The sequence below is a fragment of the Hetaerina americana genome, unplaced genomic scaffold (assembly GCF_022747635.1).
Source record: "Hetaerina americana unplaced genomic scaffold, ioHetAmer1.1.p SCAF_38, whole genome shotgun sequence".
NCBI lineage: Eukaryota > Metazoa > Arthropoda > Insecta > Odonata > Calopterygidae > Hetaerina > Hetaerina americana.
The window spans coordinates 1,146,847-1,170,846 of NW_027286963.1; the positions used below are offsets into that span (position 1 = coordinate 1,146,847).

General features: G+C 36.6%; 1 protein-coding gene across 2 annotated transcripts in view; it reads right to left on the reverse strand.

Moving 5' to 3' along the window:
* LOC139691566 (uncharacterized) overlaps positions 1-24,000 on the reverse strand; it is a 144,875-nt gene that overhangs the window by 11,663 nt on the left and 109,212 nt on the right. For both annotated transcript variants that reach the window (XM_071589442.1, XM_071589441.1), the window contains 4 exons: positions 14,872-15,078; positions 11,896-12,037; positions 9,547-9,746; positions 8,392-8,544 (listed from right to left, as the gene is read on the reverse strand). In XM_071589442.1, the coding sequence (XP_071445543.1) occupies positions 8,392-8,544; positions 9,547-9,746; positions 11,896-12,037; positions 14,872-15,078 (702 nt within the window). The remainder of the gene's footprint in view (positions 1-8,391; positions 8,545-9,546; positions 9,747-11,895; positions 12,038-14,871; positions 15,079-24,000) is intronic.

The following is a 24,000-nucleotide window of genomic DNA, read 5'->3' on the forward strand; positions in this document are numbered from 1 at the left end:
GTAAGCTGAATCAGGCTGAATACATCAGATTCTCACTTGGCCAAAAACAAAGACTATGTGGAATGCATCATAGTATGAAGTACTTCCAGCTGTTTCATGTAGTACCAACATTCAAAAACAAACTGTATTATTGGCTATGAATCCAGCACTTTTACCCTGTCAATGAATTCCTTGAGAGTGACACTATTGGCTTGGTATTATAGTAAAATCTGTATAATTATGTTTACAGGCACTCTGTTTTGTGTTTTTAAAATTCCATAATATAAAATTGCCCTGGAATATATGCATATGTGCTTGTAGGCATCTTTGGCATGTGTTTTAATGTATCCAGCTCAGTTTTTATCATTGCTGTACAAGATTTTGTATGCTAGTTCAGTTTTGTAATAGTCGAAAAAATGGATGAACAATTCTTGGTTTTGGAAAATTGATTCAAACTTTTATATTTCATCACAGTTCCTCTAGTTATGCTGTAAAAAAAAGAGTGGAATGAATTGGAATTATCTTCTAAAAACACATCCTAAGCTTTTGATCATGATTGTATATGAATCCATTGATATTACGTGATATTTGTTTGTATTTTACTATTTTGTTTGCTCCTAAGTCATAATAAAGAGATCTTTTAGACTATTTCCTGTCTAATGTATGACCTATTGGGAGTTCCGTTCCCTGTTTCATTGGACCAATATTTACATAAATGACACAAACTACGTTAAAAATTAATAGCAAATTGATATTAAGGAATAGAATTAAAGCTTTGCCATATATAGTCATTATTCATTCAGAGATAAAATGACTGACATTTGGAATAGGTACTGATTATAAACCTCTATATAAGTTTTGAGACTATGCATGACTATAATTTGCAGTTTTCTTATGATATTCCCAGCACTAAGAATATTTAATGTGCAAAAAAAGGTCCAATATTTTCCCTTTTTATCAACCAATATTTGAGTTCCTCAATGTTCAGTATCTAGCATTAATATCTTTTAACTATGGTAATAGTGCTAATCTGAGACAGCAGTAACTCATGCTCAAAACATTGTACTACGAATTCTTATTCAACTTGAGGGAAATAATTTGTCAATGGACCAAAAGAGATGGGTTTGAGATTTTTATTAACCTTTCTCAGTCTATAAAAGAGGTTAGAAGCATCACATCATTGATATTCAACTCTTAAAAATTTCCTACTGTGCAAATCGTATTACCCTGTCGGTATCTTAATGATACTACATATATTGCAGTGAATGTATTGTAATTCTGCATACATTCGTGTTTATATTTATACTAATCTCTATGTAAAAGATGGCATGAGATGAAGAAATTATATCATGAATATTATTGGTCTTCTTTCTAGCCTGTTCATCGAAACATCAAATATACTCATTAGCGTCCTTTTGTTGTTTATGTGTGTATTTATTTAAGGGTTCTTTCTCTTTAGCCAGTATTTACATCACTTACCAGTTTGATGTAAATAGGGCAGAGGTTGTGTAGGCCTGCTTTGCCATTATTGTGGTGTGTACTTAATTGTATCACTTAAACTGACCTGCTGTCCTCCAGATCTTGGATCTCTGGCACCAATGTATATACAGCAAATCCCAAGTAGCTCTCATGTTAAAGTCTCACCAATCATGCACTCGAATGCTGATGTGTAGACTAGGTACATATAAACAAATGCGACAAGCTTGTACATGTACTATTGCTACTGCGCACAGAAACTGATCTGGGATGTTATCTTTGGTTTACATTGGTTACATTGCTGTTATTGTTAGTGTGTGTTAGTTTTAAGATTTGGCACTAAGAGGCATTTGAGGTCCATTTCCCATTTTACCAACTTGAATGGCCGTATGATATGTTCAAGTTTCTTAGTATTCTTCCTTCATTCAATCGTTTCTTTAGAGCATTGATGTATTTTATTCAGGTTTTCTTCAGAATTCAAGATTATTACCTTCATGTGTGGATGGTTTTTCTATCCAGGTGTCATATTCAACAGAATTACATCCTCCAAAGATGAATGGATTGTTTTGTGGTCCATCAATTCCAAGTATTTGCGAAGGTTTATCAGTGTACAAGGATTGATCAGAGTTTCTGTTTAGTGTGTTGTACATGCTACCTTTCTCACCTAAATGATTACATTTTTAGGATTCAGCGACATAACCACATGGCTGGTTGTCTTCTTACTTTATGAAAGAGAATTTAATTGGTGTCTGTTGGTGCTAATGAATAACTGTCCTGCCCTGGTGAAATTACTCTTTTCTCCCTTGGGTACATTGAAACACCTCTTCTTTTTCCTTATGTATGCCTATATCTCTGGAATATCTTACTATGATGGTATATAAGACACACTTTTATTTAAAAAGATGGCCCAAAAATTACTCCAGGGTCTTCTTATATTCAAAAGTAAGGACTTATATGGGCTAAAGTCATCCCATGATACACACCGCTGTAAGCTAATTTTATCTCAGGTGGTCAATGATGACTAGCCCTACTCCAAAATATTATTATTATCATTATTATTTACTCAAATGATGTCAGATTTTACGGCATATTTTACCTTAGGTTGCCCGATATTCATTGATTAGGTATTTACTAGAATATGCTGGAATATACTGAAGTCCTAAAAATCTCTTAAAGAGTTTCATGGACTGTGGATTAGGCAAACTGGTAGTTGATTTGTTAATTTTCCAGCAATTTCCGAATGATTTTATCCATACTATGATATAAAATTTCCAAGAGAAACAAATTCAATGAATACACTAAGATAAATAGATTATTGTTCTTTCAATGGATGGGTATTCATGGTATGTAGCTTGAGACTCTGATCATATATAAGCTTAGAAGATACATCTCATCATCAAAGAAGATTTAATAAGCGATTATGTGTGTGAAATATGCATGCCTATACCTAAAAAAAAACACTTTATCTGATATGAAATCTATATGTGTACATTTACCGTTCAGTGAACATGTACTTCTTCTCTATAAATTTATCTCTACAGCATATGGACATCCACGATTAGGTGTACAATGATACAGTCCTAAACATATTGATCTTAAATCTCACAAGACTTTACACTTTTGGTGACTCTTTCTATGACCATGATAACCAAGTTGCATAACCACCTACCAGGGATAATTAATTAAATCAAAATTTTCAATTTGTTCCAAAAAAGAATAAGCAGTGATTTTCTTGAGCATCGATTCCACTGTGTGTGGAAGAATTTCTCCCTAAATGATTAAGATGTTTGTTTTGTCCACCTTTTGCAAGAGTGGTGTGATCGTAATTTTCTTCATATTAATAAGGATAAAACAAATTTAATATACTTTGTAAACAAAAATAAGCCTCTAACATTTATTTCAGTGTCTTTTGACAATGTGATTATTCCAAGGAATGATAAAGCCTCCTTCCTGGGTGTTACCATGGATAGTAGACTAATCTAGGATAGCCATATTTCTAGTTTACGCTGAAAACCCTGTTCAGTGTGTGCTATTTGGTATGTTCAATCAGGCTAACTGTCAATTATGAAGTACTTATGTCAATCTATTATGGTGAGTTCTACGCCCATGTAATTTTTAATATTTTTTTTGGGGCCCATTGCCCTGTGGTCATGTTGTATTTAAAAATCCAAAAGAGGACACTAAGACTAATATGCAATGCACCCCTTAGAGCTCCATGTCGTCCCCTCTTCAAAAAAACTTTGTATTCTCCCTCTTCCCTGTATGTATATGCTAAGTGCTATTGTTTATGCTAAACGCCATATTTCATTATATGCCACTAACAACAGCATCCACAACCGTTATACTAGGACCTGTAGTCATCTACATGTGAACTACATAAGAACTTGCAAGTCCAGTCTTTCCCCCCCCCCCCCCCCCCCCCCCCAGAACATGGGATTCACATTGTATAATAACCTTCCTCAGGTTATCAAGAATTTTGAAAAAATGTCCAATTTTAAATTTAAAATGAGGGAGTTTTTCAGGTTACATTTATTCTACTCCATTGATGAATTTCTGACCATGTAACTATGTTTTGTATGTATGTTATGTTATGATCACTGATGTGCCGTGTATCTTGGAACATGTATGTACCCAGATCCTCAGGCAAATAAAAACTATTATTATTATTATTCTGATAATTGATTAGACTTTAATTTTGAGATACACATACCTATATGTTGTAGTATGTTCTACATCATCAAGTAATAGTCGCTGTGATGATAAAGTTTTATGTTATTGATAATTAACATTGTCAGTTTTTTTTCTTTTTTGGGTGCCCTAATGGATGGTCATTACTCAACAAATGTTATGAATGGAGTGTCATGATGAAAAAACACAGCATTCATTCCGAGAGTGAGATTGAAAGTGATTAATTTATTGCGCACCAATACTTTAACTGAAATGAACAATAAAAGCATATGGAGTTTAAAGGGGTAAGTAATTGGCACTGGGTAAAAAACAATTTTGTTTGTCTACCCACTCAAAGTGTGACACCAACATTGAGTAAATTGCAAATATATATTTCATCATTCCACTGGTTTATTTGTCCATTTGTTCCTTTTGGAAACAATTTTGAAAATTCAATTTAAAAAAACCCTGTTGTAAATGACAGTAAATATAAATGAAATACGAGGTCTGGCCAATAAATATGCGAACTGGTGCAAATCGGCGACCATGACGCGGACTATTAGCCCTGCCCACCAGTGGTGCTAGTTGCCTGAGACCCAATGAGCCGCCTTGTGCTTGGCGTATGGTGCCAGTTATGTTAGCTTCTATTGTCCTTGTTTTTACTGTTTGTCGAAAATGGAAATTGACGAAATCATGCAGCAACAAAAGAGCATCAAGTTGTTCAGGGAAGTGCGGTAAAAGTTAGCAAGAAATTACTGAAATGTTGACAGCTGTTTATTCTGGTAATACCCTGAATAAAATATCCGTTTTAAAGTGGATTGAGCATTTTAAAGATGGCCGACAAGACCCCATGGATGATGCAAGGCCTGGTTGACCTTCAATCTCCTGTGTTGACTACAACATTGATCGTGTGGGGTCCCTTGTCCTTACCGACCGTCGAACAACTGTCCAAATGGCAGCCAATTAACTGAATTTAGGAAAATCAACAGTGCACACTATTTTAACCGAACATGATGGATGGATCCTTCACCATGACAGTGCACCTGCTCATTCAGCATTGATTGTTTGCCAGTTTATGGGATAAAATTCAATCATATGTATAGACCTCAGATAATCCACACTTAGTGCCTAGTTTTATTCGTTTTCATAGTGACAAACCACCATGTTTGGTGTACACAACTCATTCCTATTGTCAAAACCAAACCTGTTTCTATAGGTGTTGATAAATAACTGTCTCAACATGGTGAAATTACTGTTGTCTCCTGGAGTTACATCGAAATATTTGTTCCTTTTTCATGCGTATTTTTGTCAATATCTGTGGAATGCCTTATTCGATGGTATAAAAGACAGATTTAATTTCAAAGTAATGCTCTGAAAATTACTCCCAAGGTTTTTAAACATGCAAAGGTGAGGACTTTCGCAGGCCAAAGTCAATCATGACGCAGGCAACTCTAGGCTGATTTTAACCCAGATGGGGGTAAAAATCAGCATACTAACTTGCCCCATTCCAGAATTTTTATCATTTATTCAACTTTTATGGTTTTTGTAATTATTACATCACAAGGAGGAGAAAATTGATGACAGTGGTGTTGAGTAGGGATGCCAAGAAGAAGCTGGTTAGACGTTGATATGGAGCGTAGCTATGTACAGCGCGGAAACGTGGTCATTGAAGCAGGAGGATAGACGTAGACTGGAGGCTTTTGAAATGTGGGTGTGGAGAAGAATGAAGGTGAAATGGACAGAGCAGAAAACAAATGAGGAAGTACTTGGTATGGTGGGCGAAGAGAGGGGTTTGTTAGGAGAAATCCTATTGATGTAGGAAAAGTGGATGAAGGGGGTATTGACCAGTAGCAGGATTTTGAAGTGTAATAGAGGGGAGAATAATGTTAGGCAAAAGAGGAAAGGGAAGGGACAGGATAGGGATGTTGGACGGGATGAAGGGAGGAAGAAAGTACTCATAGATGAAGATGAGGATGATTAAGGATGAGCGGTGGTGAGTATTAACATGGACTATTCTTAAATTAATGTTAGGAATTTTGAATTGTTTTCAATGGGAATAAACAGATGAAATTGGGGTCTTTCTGTCAAATTTGGAGGCCTGTTTTACCTTTCAGTTTTAATTAAACTGTTAATTTGGATGAAGGTGGAATGAAGCATATTAAACAGTTATTACAGAGACCTTTTTTCTTTTATTTCATCCATTGGTCAATAATATTCCCCTATATCTTATGATATACTATTATGTAATTCAGCATTTGGTGGCACGATAATTAAAAACTTTGCTTTCAAAGACTCTCTAATGCAAATAGTCAAGAACACATGTGGAAATGTTACCAAAGAACGTTGGATGTATGATGTCATGTTCATATGTTTGTGCATGATATCTTGTTAAGAATGACCTCATTGTAAACAAGTAATGCAAAACGAAGACCATTTGTTTTTAAGGGTTGGTGTCTAAATAATTTGTTTTTTTAGATACGATTTGTCAAGAATATTTTCACTTTGCCTTATGGTTTCGTCAATAAACCTCACACTAGTATTTACACCACAGTATTTAAAAAAAAAAACTAACTGCACACAGGTTAATCACTGTTTTTTCTACGCTACCAAAAATCTATTCCACTACTGTTAGAACAAAAAAGCATAAAACTTGAGCTATTTACATTGATGTTAAAATGGGTCTTTGTCATAGGTCATGACAAAATGTGGGACCTAGGCAACAAGGAGATTCAACGTCCAATGATGAGAAGAGGTTGACTGGAAGCTTCTTTCCAAATCATCTTGAAATTCTGAAATTTTCTTCCCGTTCGGCAGTTTGAGGAATGCATCAAATAAGTGATGTTAATTGTTAGACGCAACTGTGCATCTAATAGTACGGATTCAATTTTCAACTGTGTGTTGGGGGATCTCTCCTATCAACTTGGTCCTTGCAAAGTCAGGATTTGTTTTCCAAATGGATTTTCACACCACGAAATCCATCAATATCCATCCTTGACTCTCTTTCACTTATCTTCTTGCCGTCAAGGCAATTGGAATTACTCACAGTTGATGCTCGAAGGAATACTGAAGAAGTTTTTCATCTTCCGTGGTGACTGATTATTTTTTCATATTAATTTCAGTTGTTTTAAGCTTGTCGAACTTAAAGGGGGGGTAGCCACCAAATAAACCCATAAATTTGCAAAAAGTTGTAATGATTTCTTTCAAGCCGTTGCCACCACTGTTAAAATTCACAGGACATATCAACGTTGCTTCAAACTGCTCACATCTGCAGTGATTATTGCCACTGCTCATGTCATTTCCAGAAAAAAATATATTTACTTGGCAATGATATTTTCTTTTAAGCCTATTTTGCATGATAGATACTTTACCGTGATCTTTGTCATAGCAGATGATGACAAACTTAACTCTGAATGAAGGATAGGAATCATTTGTACCAAAAGTAATACATAATAACTACTTCAAAATGAATAAGTTATATCATTGAAATAGCTTAGGATATATGTAATAGAGGGATGGACATCGTGATAGAAGCAGGAACTTTTATTAGGAACCAGATCCATTAATTTAATTTTAGCAATAACAATTAAGATGATGAATTATTCCCAAATTTATATTTGTAGTTTATTATATCATATGGGAACCTTTTGTGTAATGGAATGAAAAGAATGTTCCTGCATCTGTTTGATGCCATCCGGGTAATTTTGCCAATTGCCAATGTTATCAAATATGGTTCTCTCCTTCGAGGTAAGCTGATAAACCACACCTTTAAAGTACATTGGACTGGAAGGGATAGCAGAAAAATTGAGATCACATAGAAACAACCCAAAATTTTGACGGGATAAATTTTTTCGGCATGAGTGCATATGGAAGGAGAGATATTTTGATGTTGGTAAGATTGATTCAATTTTAAAAAAATTTAATCTCCCTAGAGGAGTAAATGGGGTTGTATGTCACATGATATTATCCGGGATGGGAGAAGGAATTGGAGTAGGGTTTAGTATTGTGAAAAAGTATGACATATAGGGGATGTTCCGTGGTAATAAAAAGAAGTTTACCTTTCTTAAGTGTACCTTTGTGACATCATTGAGGGAAGCCCAATCCATAATGAATATTCCAATTTGCCAAAGGCAGAATCAAGAGGGTACCGATAATATATATCCCCATCCCCATACCAATATAATCCACCTTTACCACATAATTTAAGCCAAATTCTGAATGAATGTGTACATCAAAATGTGTGAATATGTTTGTATGAGATGAACTACTTACTCTTTGTCTTTTACGAGAAGTTTTTTTATGAAATCCTTAGCATCTTCAGTGATTTCACTGAAGGCTTCATCTTCAAAATCATATTTTGCAATGGTAACATTGGCCATTGTCTCCACATCAGTCTCTCCCATGAATGGTGACAAACCGGACAAGCTGTGGAAATATTAAATGGAAAAAAATTCATTCATTTTCATGGCATCGTTAGTAATTTTTGCATCCAACCGAAATTCATAGAGCTATGATTTTACAGAGATTAGTTCAGGCCTACTTGACTTTTATCTGTATCTTTTTGTGAAAATTATTCAATTCAATTTTTTTTTGCATAAGAAAAAACAGAGATATCATTGACGAGGGATGTCATGTTGAAGTGTTGCATTTTGTTTGCCTTGTTAAGATGTTAATGTGATGTGTTATAAATATTTTTACTGTCAACGTTATATTGTTAATAATGCATTTAAAGTTTAATCAATTCAATTAATATAAGCAAAGTCCCAAAGATGGTAGGACTTATTTTTTCCTGGATAGACGGACGGATGGGCAGCAGTTTCTCTGACTGCGTTTACGAGGGAGGGGAGTCTCAAGAAAGGCTGGAGGTCAGTGGCAGTTGGCTACCAACCTTTGCAGAGTGCAGATCATTTGTTTGCGAAACCTCTATAACGTGACGTCGCAGCACTCTATCATGAACTGGCTTTTGAAACAGTGCTACGTCATAATTTTACGTGAAACTGGGCAAAACCAGGAGAGAGACTCATGGCATGTTCAAGGTAGCTTATGGTGATGGTGCCATGGGTAGATCGAGTATTTTTGAGCAGAGCAAGTTGTTTTGAGAGGGTAGAGAAGATGTTGAAGACATCGAACATTCAAGATGTTCTTTGACCTCCAAAAGTGACAAAAAACTTGCAAAAGTGAAGGTTTTTTTTTTTGGAAAGAGATTGCAGATTAAGTGTCCTGGCAGATTAAGTCCAAAATACATTTTTAGGTCAATTTCCACTGTGTTTGCGTATGGATGGAGACATGTTCACTACTTTTTTATCAAGCAGGCCTCAATGCACATCTTTAAGTAAACATATTTTAGATTAATGTAACAAAAAAATAGCTGTATCAGTTGTGGACCAGACATATTGTCGTCATAAAATGAAATTTGAGCATACTCACAGGACATAGCAGATGACTCCAACTGACCACATGTCTGTGCCGTATCCAATTTGGTCAAAGTTTACCACCTCCGGTGCCACAAATTCTGGGGTTCCAAATAACACTTGCAGTTTCTTTGTCGGGTCAAATTTTCTTGCCAGACCGAAATCTATTATTTTTATGCGATTTCCGGTCTTTGTGAGACATAGGATATTTTCAGGCTGAAAGAAGAAAACGTCTGCTGTCATATTACATTGCTTTTATTTCCTTTTTTCCTATAAAACTATGTCCTTTTTCAGAAGACATAACACTTTTTTTTAAGATGTTGTCATCTGGAAATTTCAAAAAAGTTTCAATTTACTGTGAGATAAAAAAAAAATATGCTTGGAACAAGGTGTTGAAATGATCAAAAGAAAGCATTACCCTAAAAGTTATGATTAAATAATATAAAGGTATATACGTATTGCTTAACACTGGAGAAAATCATTTAAACATTAAATTAAAAACTGAAAAATGGTAGACAATTGCCATGTCATTATCTCAAGTATTGATATTGGTTTAAAATTTAGCCTTGATATTTCATATCAACAACACTTAAGAGTATCTTTTGTGGTAAAGTATCATTAAACAAGTTGAAAATAATGTAATAACTTTTATTTAATGATATTTTATAAATTATATGCATAGAAGTATAGCTCAATTTTGATTGAATTGTTTCATGGTAAATTTATGAATGACATATGAATATATGAAGGGTTGTGAAAATGATATAGTGACATCTGCTTCATGAAAATGGTTAAATAAACTTTTGGCGAACAGATATAGATGGCTTGATACGAGTACTTATGTGTGTGTGTGTGTGTGTGTGTATATATATATATATATATATATATATATATATATATATATATATATATATATATATATATATATATATATATATATAAATGGTAAACACATGAGTCAACCCGAAGGTTGGTTTGGTAGGTGATGGTAGAGTTCAACCAGTACTAAGCCTGACGGCATATGAAATTCACACATCAGGGTAGGGGGGCCAGTTCCTTTCCCTGTGCCGGTTATGGTTTCCCAGGAAGATCTGGTACCCGAAAAATCACATAGCTTGGGTGGAGCTGCAGGTGCCCAGAGTGCCTTGCCCGGGAATCGAACCCGGACCTCTCTGGTCGGCAGTCCAATGCTCTACCCACTGGTCTACTGCGACCCACACATATATGTAAAAATATTTATATGTATATATATATATATACATATATATATGTATATATATACAGGTATACATATATACACACACACACATACATATATGACATATGCATACATATATATGTATAAAATAAGATTATATGCATACAAGATTATAAATGCATAAACTCTGTTTAAAAACTAAACTAAACATAGAAACAATGGAAGGACACTCACAAATATGGTTGAGATTTTGGCAGTCAAGCCGCCACCATCTGAATCTGAGGACGACGGCTTGGCCATTGAAACATCAGCCATATTTGTGAGTATCCTTTCTTTGAATTTTAATGTTTAAGTTAAGTTCCTAACCAGGGTATACATGCATTTCCATATAATGTATTAATTAAGCGCAAAATTCATTCATCATCAAATACCATATTTTGGTTGTCCCCCATACATTTAGTTTTAAATGGTTTCCACTGTAACTCACTTGATTATTTTAGGATTGGGAGAAAAACTGTGCTTTTTACTTCTATTATTATGTTTCAAATTTCTTCTTTACCTTAGATGCCGAAATGAGATGACCAATATGCGGTGTACGAATCCAGAATTTTAATGATTTCTACCAAGATGCAAAAGTTTTGGCTTAGCAGTGGACAATATGAGAGGTCATTAAATAGGAAACCACTTAAAGATGTTATAAGGTTGGTATTAATACCTTTCTTCATCTATTCTTGAGAGTAGATCGGTTGACTTTGATGAGTTCAATTTTGTGAACAGTGCCTATATATATATTTTTTTTTATAGTTTTATAGTACATCAGGCACATGGTGTTAGCCTGACCCACCCCAATAGTAGACCTTGTCAATTAGTACGTTGCACACATGACCAATGTGGTGCAGATTATAAATAAGCGACAGAAGATATGTCCTTCATAGACCTTTTATTGAATAAAAATTGTTCTGAAGTAGCCGTGAATGCAAAGTCGATATTTATCATGATGTGGGCATTTCTTATTTATTTTTTATTGGAGAAAGTTTACTCGAAAAATCCTTTTCATGTCGGTTTAGGACTTTGTGAAACTTTGCAGGGAGCGTAATTAATTCACGTGAGCAGCATATCTCTACAAACTCTTTATATCACGGAGTTATGATTGAAAATTGCACTTACCTTCATGTCTAAGTGTAAGATGCTTTGGCGATGAACGAACTCAATCCCTTCGCAGATCTGCCTCATGAAAACAGTGCAGGCCTTCTCTGTGAGGATGAAATCGTCATCTATGACCCTCTCAAACAGCTCCCCGCCCTCGATTCTGTGATAAGTGAGAGATAAGATGAATGGTAATATTTAATTTCAATGAGGAACAAAGCCAAGCTTATAATAAATAAAAGTCAGTTATGGTAATGAGTGTGTCCAAGATCAAGCGTCAGATACTGGACCAAAGGAGAATTATGATGTGGTAACCAACACTCAAGTTTTCCCAGGGTCATCAGAATAGTTTAATATTCAAAATAAATATTAATGTGGTACTTGATTTGATTGAAATTTCACCTATAAAGTTGTGGTAGAATAAATTGTGTGGAGAATGGAGTGAATGATATGACAGTAATGGAAGTTTTACTCTTCATTAAGTTATATGCATGTCAATGAAGTTAAATGCTAGCTTTTTTTATGATAGGATTTAAGTTTTTGAAAAATACCTCGGTATATGGTCAAATGGGTGTAAGAAATAGGAGACTGGTTGTCAGTTGCTGTTGACTGTCAATTTGACTGTTGAATTAACAACCATGCATTCAATTATTGGGCATTGGCAACCCATGTAGCCAATCTTAAGATTTAAATCACCTAATTTATTATCCCAATTTTGGATTCATTTAGAAAGATCTTAAAAAGTCATACTGTCCATCATTTAGGGAAGGTGGAACTATTTCACATAATGTGCAAATCTATTCTCAGATTTTCTTTAAGTTGTGCTGTGTCCCTCCAAGGATACGACCAATCAATTTTAACCCCACATTGTCTCATCGATTTCTGACTCTGTTTGTGACTCTTTGAAATCGAACAGGCCTGAAATAAATTTTTGCCTACCTGAGAAAGAATGTTGGAATGTTGGTTGAAATCTTTTCACCGCAAAAGAAAGTTGTTTGTGCCTAAATAATTCCACAACTATACTTCTGCAAAACATGGCCGAGGATTTGAAGCAATGGGTCATCATCTGGTACATTTGAAATAGAGATACTTCCCCATATATTGATGTTTACTGTTTAGAAACCTGAGTCATGCTTGACTGAGTAACCTGTGGAATTTTTAAAGGTTATGTTTAATAGCACATGATTTTAGTGTGTTGTAGAAGCATGTAGTCCTGCTCTGACACCAAATTTCTTTTCCCACAACAGATATAGGCTACTCTAATCAGTTCAGTCATTGCACAGGCCCTCGACTGAGACTGGGAAAAGTTGGGATATTGATATGAAAATTCAGAAAATGATTGATTGTGTAGTTATAAGGAGAGGAAACTAAAAAGCTGAGCTTATTTGTGTAATTAAGAATGTCTGGATAATTTGTGGGAGGATTTTCAGGGAATGGGGAGGAGAGAGAAACCCAGCATCGGCATTAGTCTTTGCCCATTATCACCGCTGCTGTTCAACCTGTATGCAGAGGAAATGATCAAAGAGGCATGGGAAGAACTCGAGGTAGGAATGAAAGTGGGCGGGGAATTCGTAAAATCAGTTAGGTTTGCTGATGACCAAGCTTTAGTTTGTCAGTCAGCCAAGGGGCTGCAAGCATTGCTTAGTGAATTGGAAATTCAGTGCGACAGGTAGGGGATGAGAATCAATATTAATAAAACAAAGGTTATGCGATTTTCTAGAAAGAAAAAGGCCAAGCTTGACATTAAAATAGGAGGGCAAAAACTAGAGCAGGTAGAACAGTTTACTTATCTCGGTAGTGTTTTGGACCAACACGGTCAAAGTAGTAGGGACATAAGGAGAAGAATTGCGCTAGGCAAAGAGGCTTTCACAAGGAGGAGGGAGTTGATAACAGGGACGTTGAGTAAGGATGTTAAGAAAAGACTCGTAAAAACTTTGATATGGAGCGTAGCTATGTACGGCGCGGAAATGTGGTCATTGAAGCAGGAGGATAGACGTAGACTGGAGGCTTTTGAAATGTGGGTGTGGAGAAGAATGGAGAAGGTGAAATGGACAGAGAAGAAAACAAACGAGGAAGTACCTGGTATGGTGGGCAAAGAGAGGGGTTTGTTGGGAGAAATCCTATGGATGCAGGAAAAGTGGATGAAGGGGGTATTGACCGTAATGTTGAAGACTGTAATTGAGGGGAGAATGTTAGGCAAACGAGGAAAGGGAAGGAACAGGATAGGGATGTTGGACGGGATGAAGGGAGGAAGAAAGTACTCAGAGATGAAGAGGGACCTGATGTAGAGTAGGATGTTGTGTTGTGTTTTTTTAAGCGAGATTAGAGAATTGTTGGTAGCTTTTGTCCATCCAAAACCTACCTTAACCTGTAGTTAACCTATATTTACTGAACTTGAAGTACTCTCTGCACAATGTACCCAATGTGGGGAATCAGGATGACATCAATAAAATCCTGCCCTAGCTGCTACAGCTAGGTTCCAACCCATGCCCTTGGGGTGACGTAGCCAGCAAACTAACCACTGCAGAAACCTAATCCCCGCAGGATATGGGAATAGGGATTTGTATGTGAGAGCTACATTCCTTTTTCTGTGGTATCTGTCCATGTTTCTTGTAGGTCACAGAGTGTGCAGTAGCTGGCTAACCCCAAAACAATAAGTTTCAGTTTACAAATGAAAATTGTTTGGCTGTTATTTTGAGGAATTCCATCAGATGATTGCATTTCCAGCGTTTGTGGCCATAATATTTGAAAGCATACCTACCTCAGGTGATTGTGAACACTGTAGACAAATTTATGAAGACACAGTTAAAATACATGTATAATCTATGAATTTTGATCGATTTTATGTTGAAAAAATCTTTGAAGTGGTCCATATAAGTCTTAAGGCTAAGGCCGAGTCTACTGTCCTTGGCTTGGATCTTGTTTGGGAGGGCATTGAGAGGGTGATAAGGGAAAATTATCGAGAGGGTGATAAGGTTATTGAGCATGGTACTCAACAGTTCAAGGATGACCCAGAAGGCCTTGCCGTTGGCATCGAATGCGTCATACAGCTGGATGAGCCTTGGATGCTGCAGCTTCTTCATAATGTCAACTTCTCTCTCCACGCTCCGTCGATCTTCCCTTCTGGGGGTTGCTACGTACTTAGCCGCCAGCTGTAGACCTGTGGACTTCTCACTGCAGCGGTATACTGTGCCGAATTTCCCCCTGTAGGACGGTAAGGGATGGGGATTAGATGCAAGTCGAAGAATGCATGGGAACCCGGAGTGAGTTTCTCCAGGAACCGAAACCCCTTTAATGGACTCTCAAGTCTTTAGGAATTATTACATACTATTTTTTAAATGTGTAACAGCAGACTGACTTGTATATCGGTCTGCATTCAGAAAATCGTCCAAAATTTCATTTTGAAAATTGTTTAATTTTCAGAAAAAATGGAGCAAAGGTTAAAAAATTACAGATTAAATATATTGTGTAAATTGGAAGGATATCTCTTTAGCGATGTTGTTGAAAATTTATTATTAACTACATTGCCTCATGGTAGGAGAGGTCATGTAAATAAAATTTAAGGGATTAAATGTAGAACAGATAGAGATAAGATGTAATTTTTTCCCACAAACGATGAGGGATCAGAATGACATTATCCGACTGTGCTATTGGGGAAAGTATTCTAAGTCAAAAGTAGTCTGGTGTGTTATCAACCCCTGCCACACACCCTAGCGGTGGCTTGCAGGGAAATATGCAACAACAATAATAATGGCAAATATTCCACGATCTTCCCACCTGAGATTTTGAGATTTCTTCCTGTATTATTTACTTTATTTTAAACAAAAACCTCGTGCATATTCCGAGTCTCGTCCGCCATAATTACCGCAAAATTCACAAGAGACTCCGTCGTTCGTTTTCACGTTCGAATGAAAGGGTAGAGCGTGAATACTACTACACCTGGCATCATTGCTCGTTCATTCTGAACTCGAGTCGAGAATTCCCGTATTTCCTCCTCTCTCTCTTTCTGTCTCGACGGCGGTGAAGGGACCAGGTCGGCAGATGTGTCGTCCCGTCTCCCTCAATGGCGTCTGCCTTCGCCAGAGAATGTCGTCGCCCTAATTGGCTCGTCCGATCGCGTTGAAATCCGAAGCGGCGAACGTCGTCTCACTGACTCCCCTAGGGTTCCCGAAAAGGGTCTTCCATGCCAAGCAAAGTCAACGCCATCTCCACGTTCCCCTTATTTCTAGGAAATTCCTCGCGGGAAAGGGAAAGCTCGAAGCCACACGCGCGGAGTGCTGTCGTCCAATGATTCACATCCAACGACAATGGTTGCTTTCCGCCGAGCAAGCGCTTAGCTAAGCGAAAAGCGCTCGCGACTCTTGCAACAATCCAGGCGGTGGACAGTAAGCCATCGCCATTACAATGACGTCACAGAACCGCGCGCATTAGTAAACAAATTAGATAATTCGTCCTTTATCACAAGTATAAGTCAGATTTCCCCGAACCTAGTCTAAAATTACTTGAAACTATTGAATAATGTTTGGAATTCACACAAATATACATTCATCCTTTTGTTTTTAAATATTTGCAATGGAAAATGACGAAGTTTAAAATGGAAGAGTCAATTAAAATTTAACTAGTTCATCCAAGGAAAACGTCATATCTACCGTTAGAGAACGCAGTGACATGTATTAGGATTGAAATATGTAGAAATAGCTTCAGGTCATTGATCCAATTTATAAAATAGAACAAATTTGGTCAGGATATTTAAATATTGGTTAAGTTCAAGTTTAGTGGCTCTGTCATCGCTACATGAAAGGTCAACAATCCTCAAACCCACTTGTCCTAACGTAATCTAATGATGATTACTCTATTGGGACATATTTAAGAAATAATACGAGGGTCATCCGGAAAGTAGTACCCGTTCGTGCCGCATGAAGTGCTGACGACGCGAGTAGCCGCTGGACGAGGTCAGATAGCTTCGGTGGCTTGTCTGCCTTCTCTGAGCCAAGTTGCGTGACGCTAGCATTGCCTGTGTTGTTTCTGTGATTGTTTACAATGTTTAAAAAAATTGAGAACGCCGCCAGTTGTGAAGTGAGGGCAGTGATTAAATTCCTTAATGCAAGAAACGTTCGCCCATGTGATATTCATCGCCAATTAAAGGAGGTGTATGGAGACAATGTAATAGACGAGTCGTCTGTTCGGCGGTGGTGTCGCAACTTCAACATGGGGAGGGGGAACACACACGACGATGAGCGTTCGGGGAGACCGTCTGTCATTACAGACCAACTGGTGAGCTCAGTTGACGAATTCGTGAGGAACGATCGGCGCGTCACAATTGATGACATCTGTGAGCATTTTCCCAATGTTTCTCGAACAATTGTTCATGAAATTGTTAAACACCATCTGCATTATGCAAAAATTTGTGCAAGATGGGTCCCTCGCGTATCTCAATGAGCTGGCGGCGAAGGACTATGCAGCAGGAATACAGAAACTTGTCACACGTTATGACAAATGCCTTAATTTGCTTGGAGATTATGTTGAGAAGTAGTTTAAAGTATCCTCTTTCAAATAAAATTTTTTATGTTTGTTAATATTTACTTTTGTGTCTTTATTTCACGAACGGGTACTACTTTCCGGATGACCCTCGTAGAATTTTGAATAGGACACCCCAATAGAATTTACAGACCTAAATCAAGCATATATCAAGGTTTCATTCATAAAAATGTAATGGACATCGTTATCACTATGAAATTGCTGCATCACACATTTTCAGTTTTTTTTCAATACTCAACGTTTCCCTTATCGTAGGGGGAACTTCATGAGGTGGAATAAAGTTTGCTGTCAAGGAGGTTGCATCGATATTCCCATTACATGTAGCCCAAAGTGTATCTTATCAAATGACCATGATAAAACAGGGTCTTCCCGTACCATATTTCATAGAAATTTACATGAAAAATCGTATCTTTTATATAGTATTATGTGGCAGTGGGTGACTACCACCAGAAGAATTTATGATTTATTATTCTTATCGTCCTCAAGAAAAACTGAATTCGTGTGCGTAATTATATAAGTTGTAATAGTGCCAACATGTAAGCACCCATCCGTCTTTGTTTCAATGATATCAAGTTTATTTTTCCTGGAAAATAAAGCGGAAATTGTATTTTTTCACAAAATGGCGTTTCTTAATTGGTCAAAAATAAATTTTAAATAGTATGTTTAAACAGTTAATTATAACTAAATTAAAGTGATTTTAAAAAATATATACAATTAGATCACATAACTGTTTACGAAATACGTGTTACATTCATTGCTTTTCATCATTTGTATTTTTTTTTAATGTCCTGAAGAGAAACTAATTAATTGCCGAAAAAGTACTTTTTAAAACATATCTTGGACTAGTTCTAAGGCGCCATTTTTTAAAAAAACAATGCGTTGTCGACAGTTTTTTCTCCAAATAAAGAATGAACATCCTTTAAAAAAAAACAATGAGTTGCTGTTTTATTGACGCTTTCATAACTATTATGTGAAATGAGCACATTTTTATAACTTCAACTTTATACGTGCGAGGGTAGGCTGAAAACTAATGCACACATGCTTGTTTACCACAAATAAAATTATCTTCAGAAGCATTTATGGTGGCATGTGGAAGTAACATTCCCCCCTCAACACGCATGCACAGGTTTGAGGCCGTTACATTCATCCAGTGTATTTTGAGAAGCGGGAGTATGGAGACGTGTTCTAATGCTATGTCAACTCGAGTTTTACAGCGTGCTGTTATCGAATTTTTAAAATTCAATTACAGCACGCTGTTCAACTCGCGTTGACATAGCACTAGAACACGTCTCTATACTTCCAATTCGCAAAATACACTGGATGAATGGAACAATCTCAAACCTGCGTATGCGTGTTGAGGGGCAATGTTACTTCCACATGCCACCAGGAATGCATCTAAATGTCATTTAGTTTGTGGTCTACTAGCGTGTGTGCATTAATCTTCAGCCTACTCTTGTATATATGTCGATGATATTAGGAAATTCAGATAATGCTTTTTGTACCTCAAATTGTTTTAATTCTGACGTACTTTATTTTTTAAATCATTTTTTAAGTAGCTATCCAGTATTAGCGACTAATTATTGAAAAAAAACAATTCGTGAACTGGCAACAGGTTTAGGTATTCACTCGTGAATGCCAAATCTATGTTTTCAATTACTACCTCATTTAATGTCTCTACGCCTGCGGTAGTATACAACACGAGGCTTTGTTGTTTTTTGTTGGATTTCGTGTGGACAGAGGGACAATAAAAGGATTACTGTAACCTATAGTAACGAAAATAGGAACTTAGTTTAACATACATTGGTCCAATGAAGAATACATTCATCTCCACGGAAACTTGGCGTGACCCCGGCCGCTTCAAATGCCACGCCCCCTTTTGCCGGCTTCGTGGGTGGGCGACCGCGTCTTGTGCAGGAGCGAGGACAATTCATCATCATCGGTGGGAAGTTACGGACTGCATATAACATCTCTGACTTTGCTCCACCGCTCCGAAAACCCTACCTCTCTCTCTCCCTCCATCTTACTCGGGTTCTTTCCCTGTTTATTCATTTTGTTGACGTTTCCATGCCAACTGGCTCCAAGCTGTTGTTTCCTTTGGCTTTCGTCTCTTGGTAACGTTGCATGCATTTCGGCATCGCGTTGGGAACGAATTTAAATATCATCTCGTCTCCTTTATTTTTTTGGTGTTTTAAGTGCGTTCAAATTTTAAAAGGGTGTCTCAGATATATTATTCTCGTATGCACTCTCCGTGGTGTGTAATACGAGGAATGTTCCAACGATTTTGAAAGTTCACGATTCCTTTAGAAATACCATGGCTTTTATGGCTACTATGGGCAACGGTGTCATTTACTTGATGTGCATGGTCTGTTCAAGGAGAATTTCTTAAAAGAAGTAATGCTGTTTAGGAACTGCCTTATTCACGTGTGAACTTGTTCGAGCGAGAGGGACGAATCGCAACTTTTACACATTGTTGAATCTGATTGTTTCTCCTCTTAACTACTCGACAATTAAATGAGAGTATGCTGTTTCTTTGTTGTGCATGTTACAAATGCACAGCTGTCATGCTTACATTATTGTTGCTTTCTGGCATCATGTTGCTTACTGTAGGGCGCTCGTGTAACCATGGTTACCACTATTGCCGAAAAATAATTGGAACAATTGGGCGCCATTTTGAAATTTTAGTGCAGTTTCAAGAATTTCATTTAAACCGCCCTCGTATTTTTAATATAAGAAATTTATTTTATTAAGAATTCTTTATGATTTTACGTTCACAATACGAACACTTTGCACGCCTACAGAGAAGATCATGTAATGCGAATTACTATATATCCGCTTTGAAATTTGAATAGTGAACTTTCTACTGATTTTTCACTTTATTCACCCTCTTGTGTACATACCGGCATAATTTTCTGATGACCCGTTCCCATTTCGTCTAGACTATTATTGTTTGTTATTGGTGGAGAGTTATCATTTCTCGTGTTACCACCACAAAGAGTATTTAAATAATACCATTCGAGTTTAATTCGACGTGCTGTACCCCCTTAATTTCTCATTCCTTTGTAGAGAGCGTCGTGGTGGGGGAAGTTGGGAATGATAAGAGCAGCTGTGCCTCTAAGGAGTGTTTTACTGCCTCCCCAGAGTTCCCGGCTTTGTTGAGTGACGAGGGGAACGTTTATTGCGGGGACGGATGGGGTGGTGGGTGGGTAGGAGGGAATTTGGAAAGAGGGGTGCAATGCCTTTGGGGTGCTCTCTCTCTCTCTCTCTCTCTCTCTTGGCGGCGATTCCAGAGAACGGTAAAATTCCACAGTGCGGGGTGGGGATTAGGGGGGGTGGGAGGGTAGTGGTGGTGGTGTAGGGTTGTTAGTTGGGAAACGGTGCGAACTCCACATTTCACCCTTCGCGGCGGTTCAATTTGGACGGAGCCCAGCAGTTTTTCGAGGAGGCGGGGAAGAATGCAGGTCCGAAAACGCTTGTAACTCCTCCTTTCCACCTACCGTTCCTTGTGCTGCCCCCCAGGTGGCCTGGATAAGCCATAACGAGGCATTCTTGATCTCGATTGCTTAAAGGGTAAAGGTTGAACGCTTGCTATGTAGGTCTAAGAACATCTCACGGAAGGGATGCTAGGAAAAATTATCCTCAGATCATCGTAAGGTTGAATTTTGCCAATACATATTGTTCTGTATTCAATTAGATTAAGCCTTAATTATATATATATATATATATATACACATATATCTAAATGTGTGTGGGTGTATATATATATATATATATATATATATATACATATTTATAGGAAAAATAAAACAATTAACCTCCTTGACTCCTTGTACCCTGATGAAGGTGGCTGAGGCCACCGAAATATCAAAGTGAGTTGTGTTTTGGTTGATTTTTAATATTTTTATTATATTGTAATGCAATTCAATCGTCTCAAGAATTAGTGAACACCATAATTGTTCATATATATATATATATATATATATATATATATATATATATATATATATATATATATATATATATATATATATATGTACACACACAGCTTTTAGTATTAACACTTTCTTTCTATTTATATGTCCTTCTAAATTTTTCCTTTGTACTTGACTCTTTGTCTTCAATTATTGGATCTTCCCTTCAATTTTCTTCCCTTTCTATCATGATTCTAAGTATAACCATTTTGTCGCTAAGTGTGTCACTATTCCATTTAATGTTCATCTTTGCCTTATAAGTATCTCCGTATATTCCTTTCTTCTTTTGCTCTCCCATACAGTTTGTCCATATAGCACAGTCTGTCCATTTAATTTCCGGTATTCCCAAAGCATAATGTAAAATATGAAAAACTGTTTAAAAAATCATTACGCGTCCATTGGCCAGTTTCTTTTAATTTAAGTTGGTACCTTAATGAATGCTGTCGGCGACTTGGGTCACATCGTAGCGCAAGGAAGTGTATGGAGTTTGGTCCTGAGAAGATTTAATACTGGTTTGGTCATTCATTCGAATAATCCCGGATGTTTTCAAGATTTCTCCAAAACATCTCCACGGAAATTTTTATCCATCCTATTTTTTAATAATCGCCCAGTTTTACGAACGTTTTTTCGTAATTGGACCTTAAAAATCGTTAACACTGACTCTTATGTGTATTCATTTTCAATAGCATTTGAAATACGAAAAATTAACTCAGTTAAAAAAAAAGGTAAATTATATGTAAGGGTTTTTCACTGATTTCATTACTCACTTATTCTCATGTTACCTCCGTAGATATTAGTGTTTGCTGTCCAAAAATATTCTAAATACTTTACGCATTAAAGGAAAGATGGCGCCTTTCATCAAACTCGTTTGGCAATTGTTGCTGCGCTTCTCAGTTTAAATGCAAAGACATGTTGATTATTATCGAACCAAGAAACCTCTGTATTTATAATTATCAAATTAAGCAAAGGGCTCTTTTTAAAGAATACCTTTCGAAACATCTATTTAAAAATATAATTCGGTTTTTGATTGATGAAATGAACGTAAATTTGATTCTTCCCAAGCACTTAAAATAGTTTCCTTGGCAACTGTTGGTTGTTTATAAACAACTCGGCCAAGCGAGGGTATTTCATATCATTCAGTATTATGCTATATGTCGTTAATATTTAACATTTTAAAAATAGTGTTTTAGCTTTTAGTGATGATTAATCAATTTTATTTTTATACTTACTTTAAAACTGGACGAAAAGATTACTGGATATTGACGAAATTAAGTACGTAACATCTCAAATAGGGAAATGCTGTGGGCAGATTTTCGGAAATTATATTTTTTTATAGGTTCTCGAGTGATTAAGGCGTATAAAATTTATTTATTTATGAATTTATCTTTGCAATAAGGCTATCGTCCTGGGGGCAACGGTCAAGTCTGGTCAACGGTCACTCTTACAGTGGATATACATATATACATAAGAAAAACATATATGAGACAAAATGCTCTATATAAATTGACACTTAAAGATTACCAACCGTAACATTACCATCACCCATGGGCTAGGTTCACACCTAGTTCATCAATGAATTTTATCGCCCAGTGGCTGCTTCACACTTATTCTTAAAACTCCTGAAATTGGATGGAAAAGGGCTCAAACAAACCTCCAGGCAGCTGGTTCGTTCTAGAATGTTTTCCTAGACCACATTATAACTCCGCTTTTCTATCTAATATTTCATGTTCAACCTTTTTTTTTACTCTTAGCCAATAACCCACACTCTCCTTCCCTTTCCCCCCCTCCTCCCCCCCCCACTCCTCCCCTATCTGACCCCCCCCCTGCCTCTCTCTCTCTCGTATGACACACATGCGCTCCAGTTCCTCCAGACCGTCTGTGGACACCATCCAAAATATTTCTAGGGAGGAAAAGGACAATTTTACATGATGAGAGACCTTTTTTCTCTCAAGTTTAAAAAAATATTAACTTACATGCCTTACTAATTTTCACAGTCTTAATTTAATGACGGAAATTAGAATGTTTCAATCAAATTTTCTCGTCAACCTGAAAGAGTATACTTAATTTGTGATGATTCATTTTGTATTTACAACCGTTTTTTGAGGACATTTTTAGAGTTTTTTAAAAAATCGGATCCTTGGCGTATTTTCTTGAGAGTTTCATAAACCGAACGCGTGTAATTTTTTATATAGATCCAAAAATGCATACACATTTATGCTTAATAGTTAGAACTGCAGAATATTGTGCAGAAATTGGTCGCTATTTGTTTCTGACTTTGTAAATCAAAGGTATGAAATAATTTATGAAATGTTTACCGATAAGGATGAGAAAAGTGATTGTAATAAGATATCCCGTCTCGATTAAATTCTCATATAAAACAGACACATTGTCCTCCTGGCCATGTCGACCCCTATACATATATATTTTCATCCAAAATCCGAAAATAGATTAAATTGAAAACTCGGAAAACCCATTGTTTCCTCCATTTTCCTATCGTACTAACGGTTTGAACTCATTGGTGTATCCCATAGAAACCAAACACACATGGAATGTTGTTTACGTTCTAATGACTTGAATATTTATTTAGTTCAAGCAGTAACTATTGCGAAAAATAAGATTA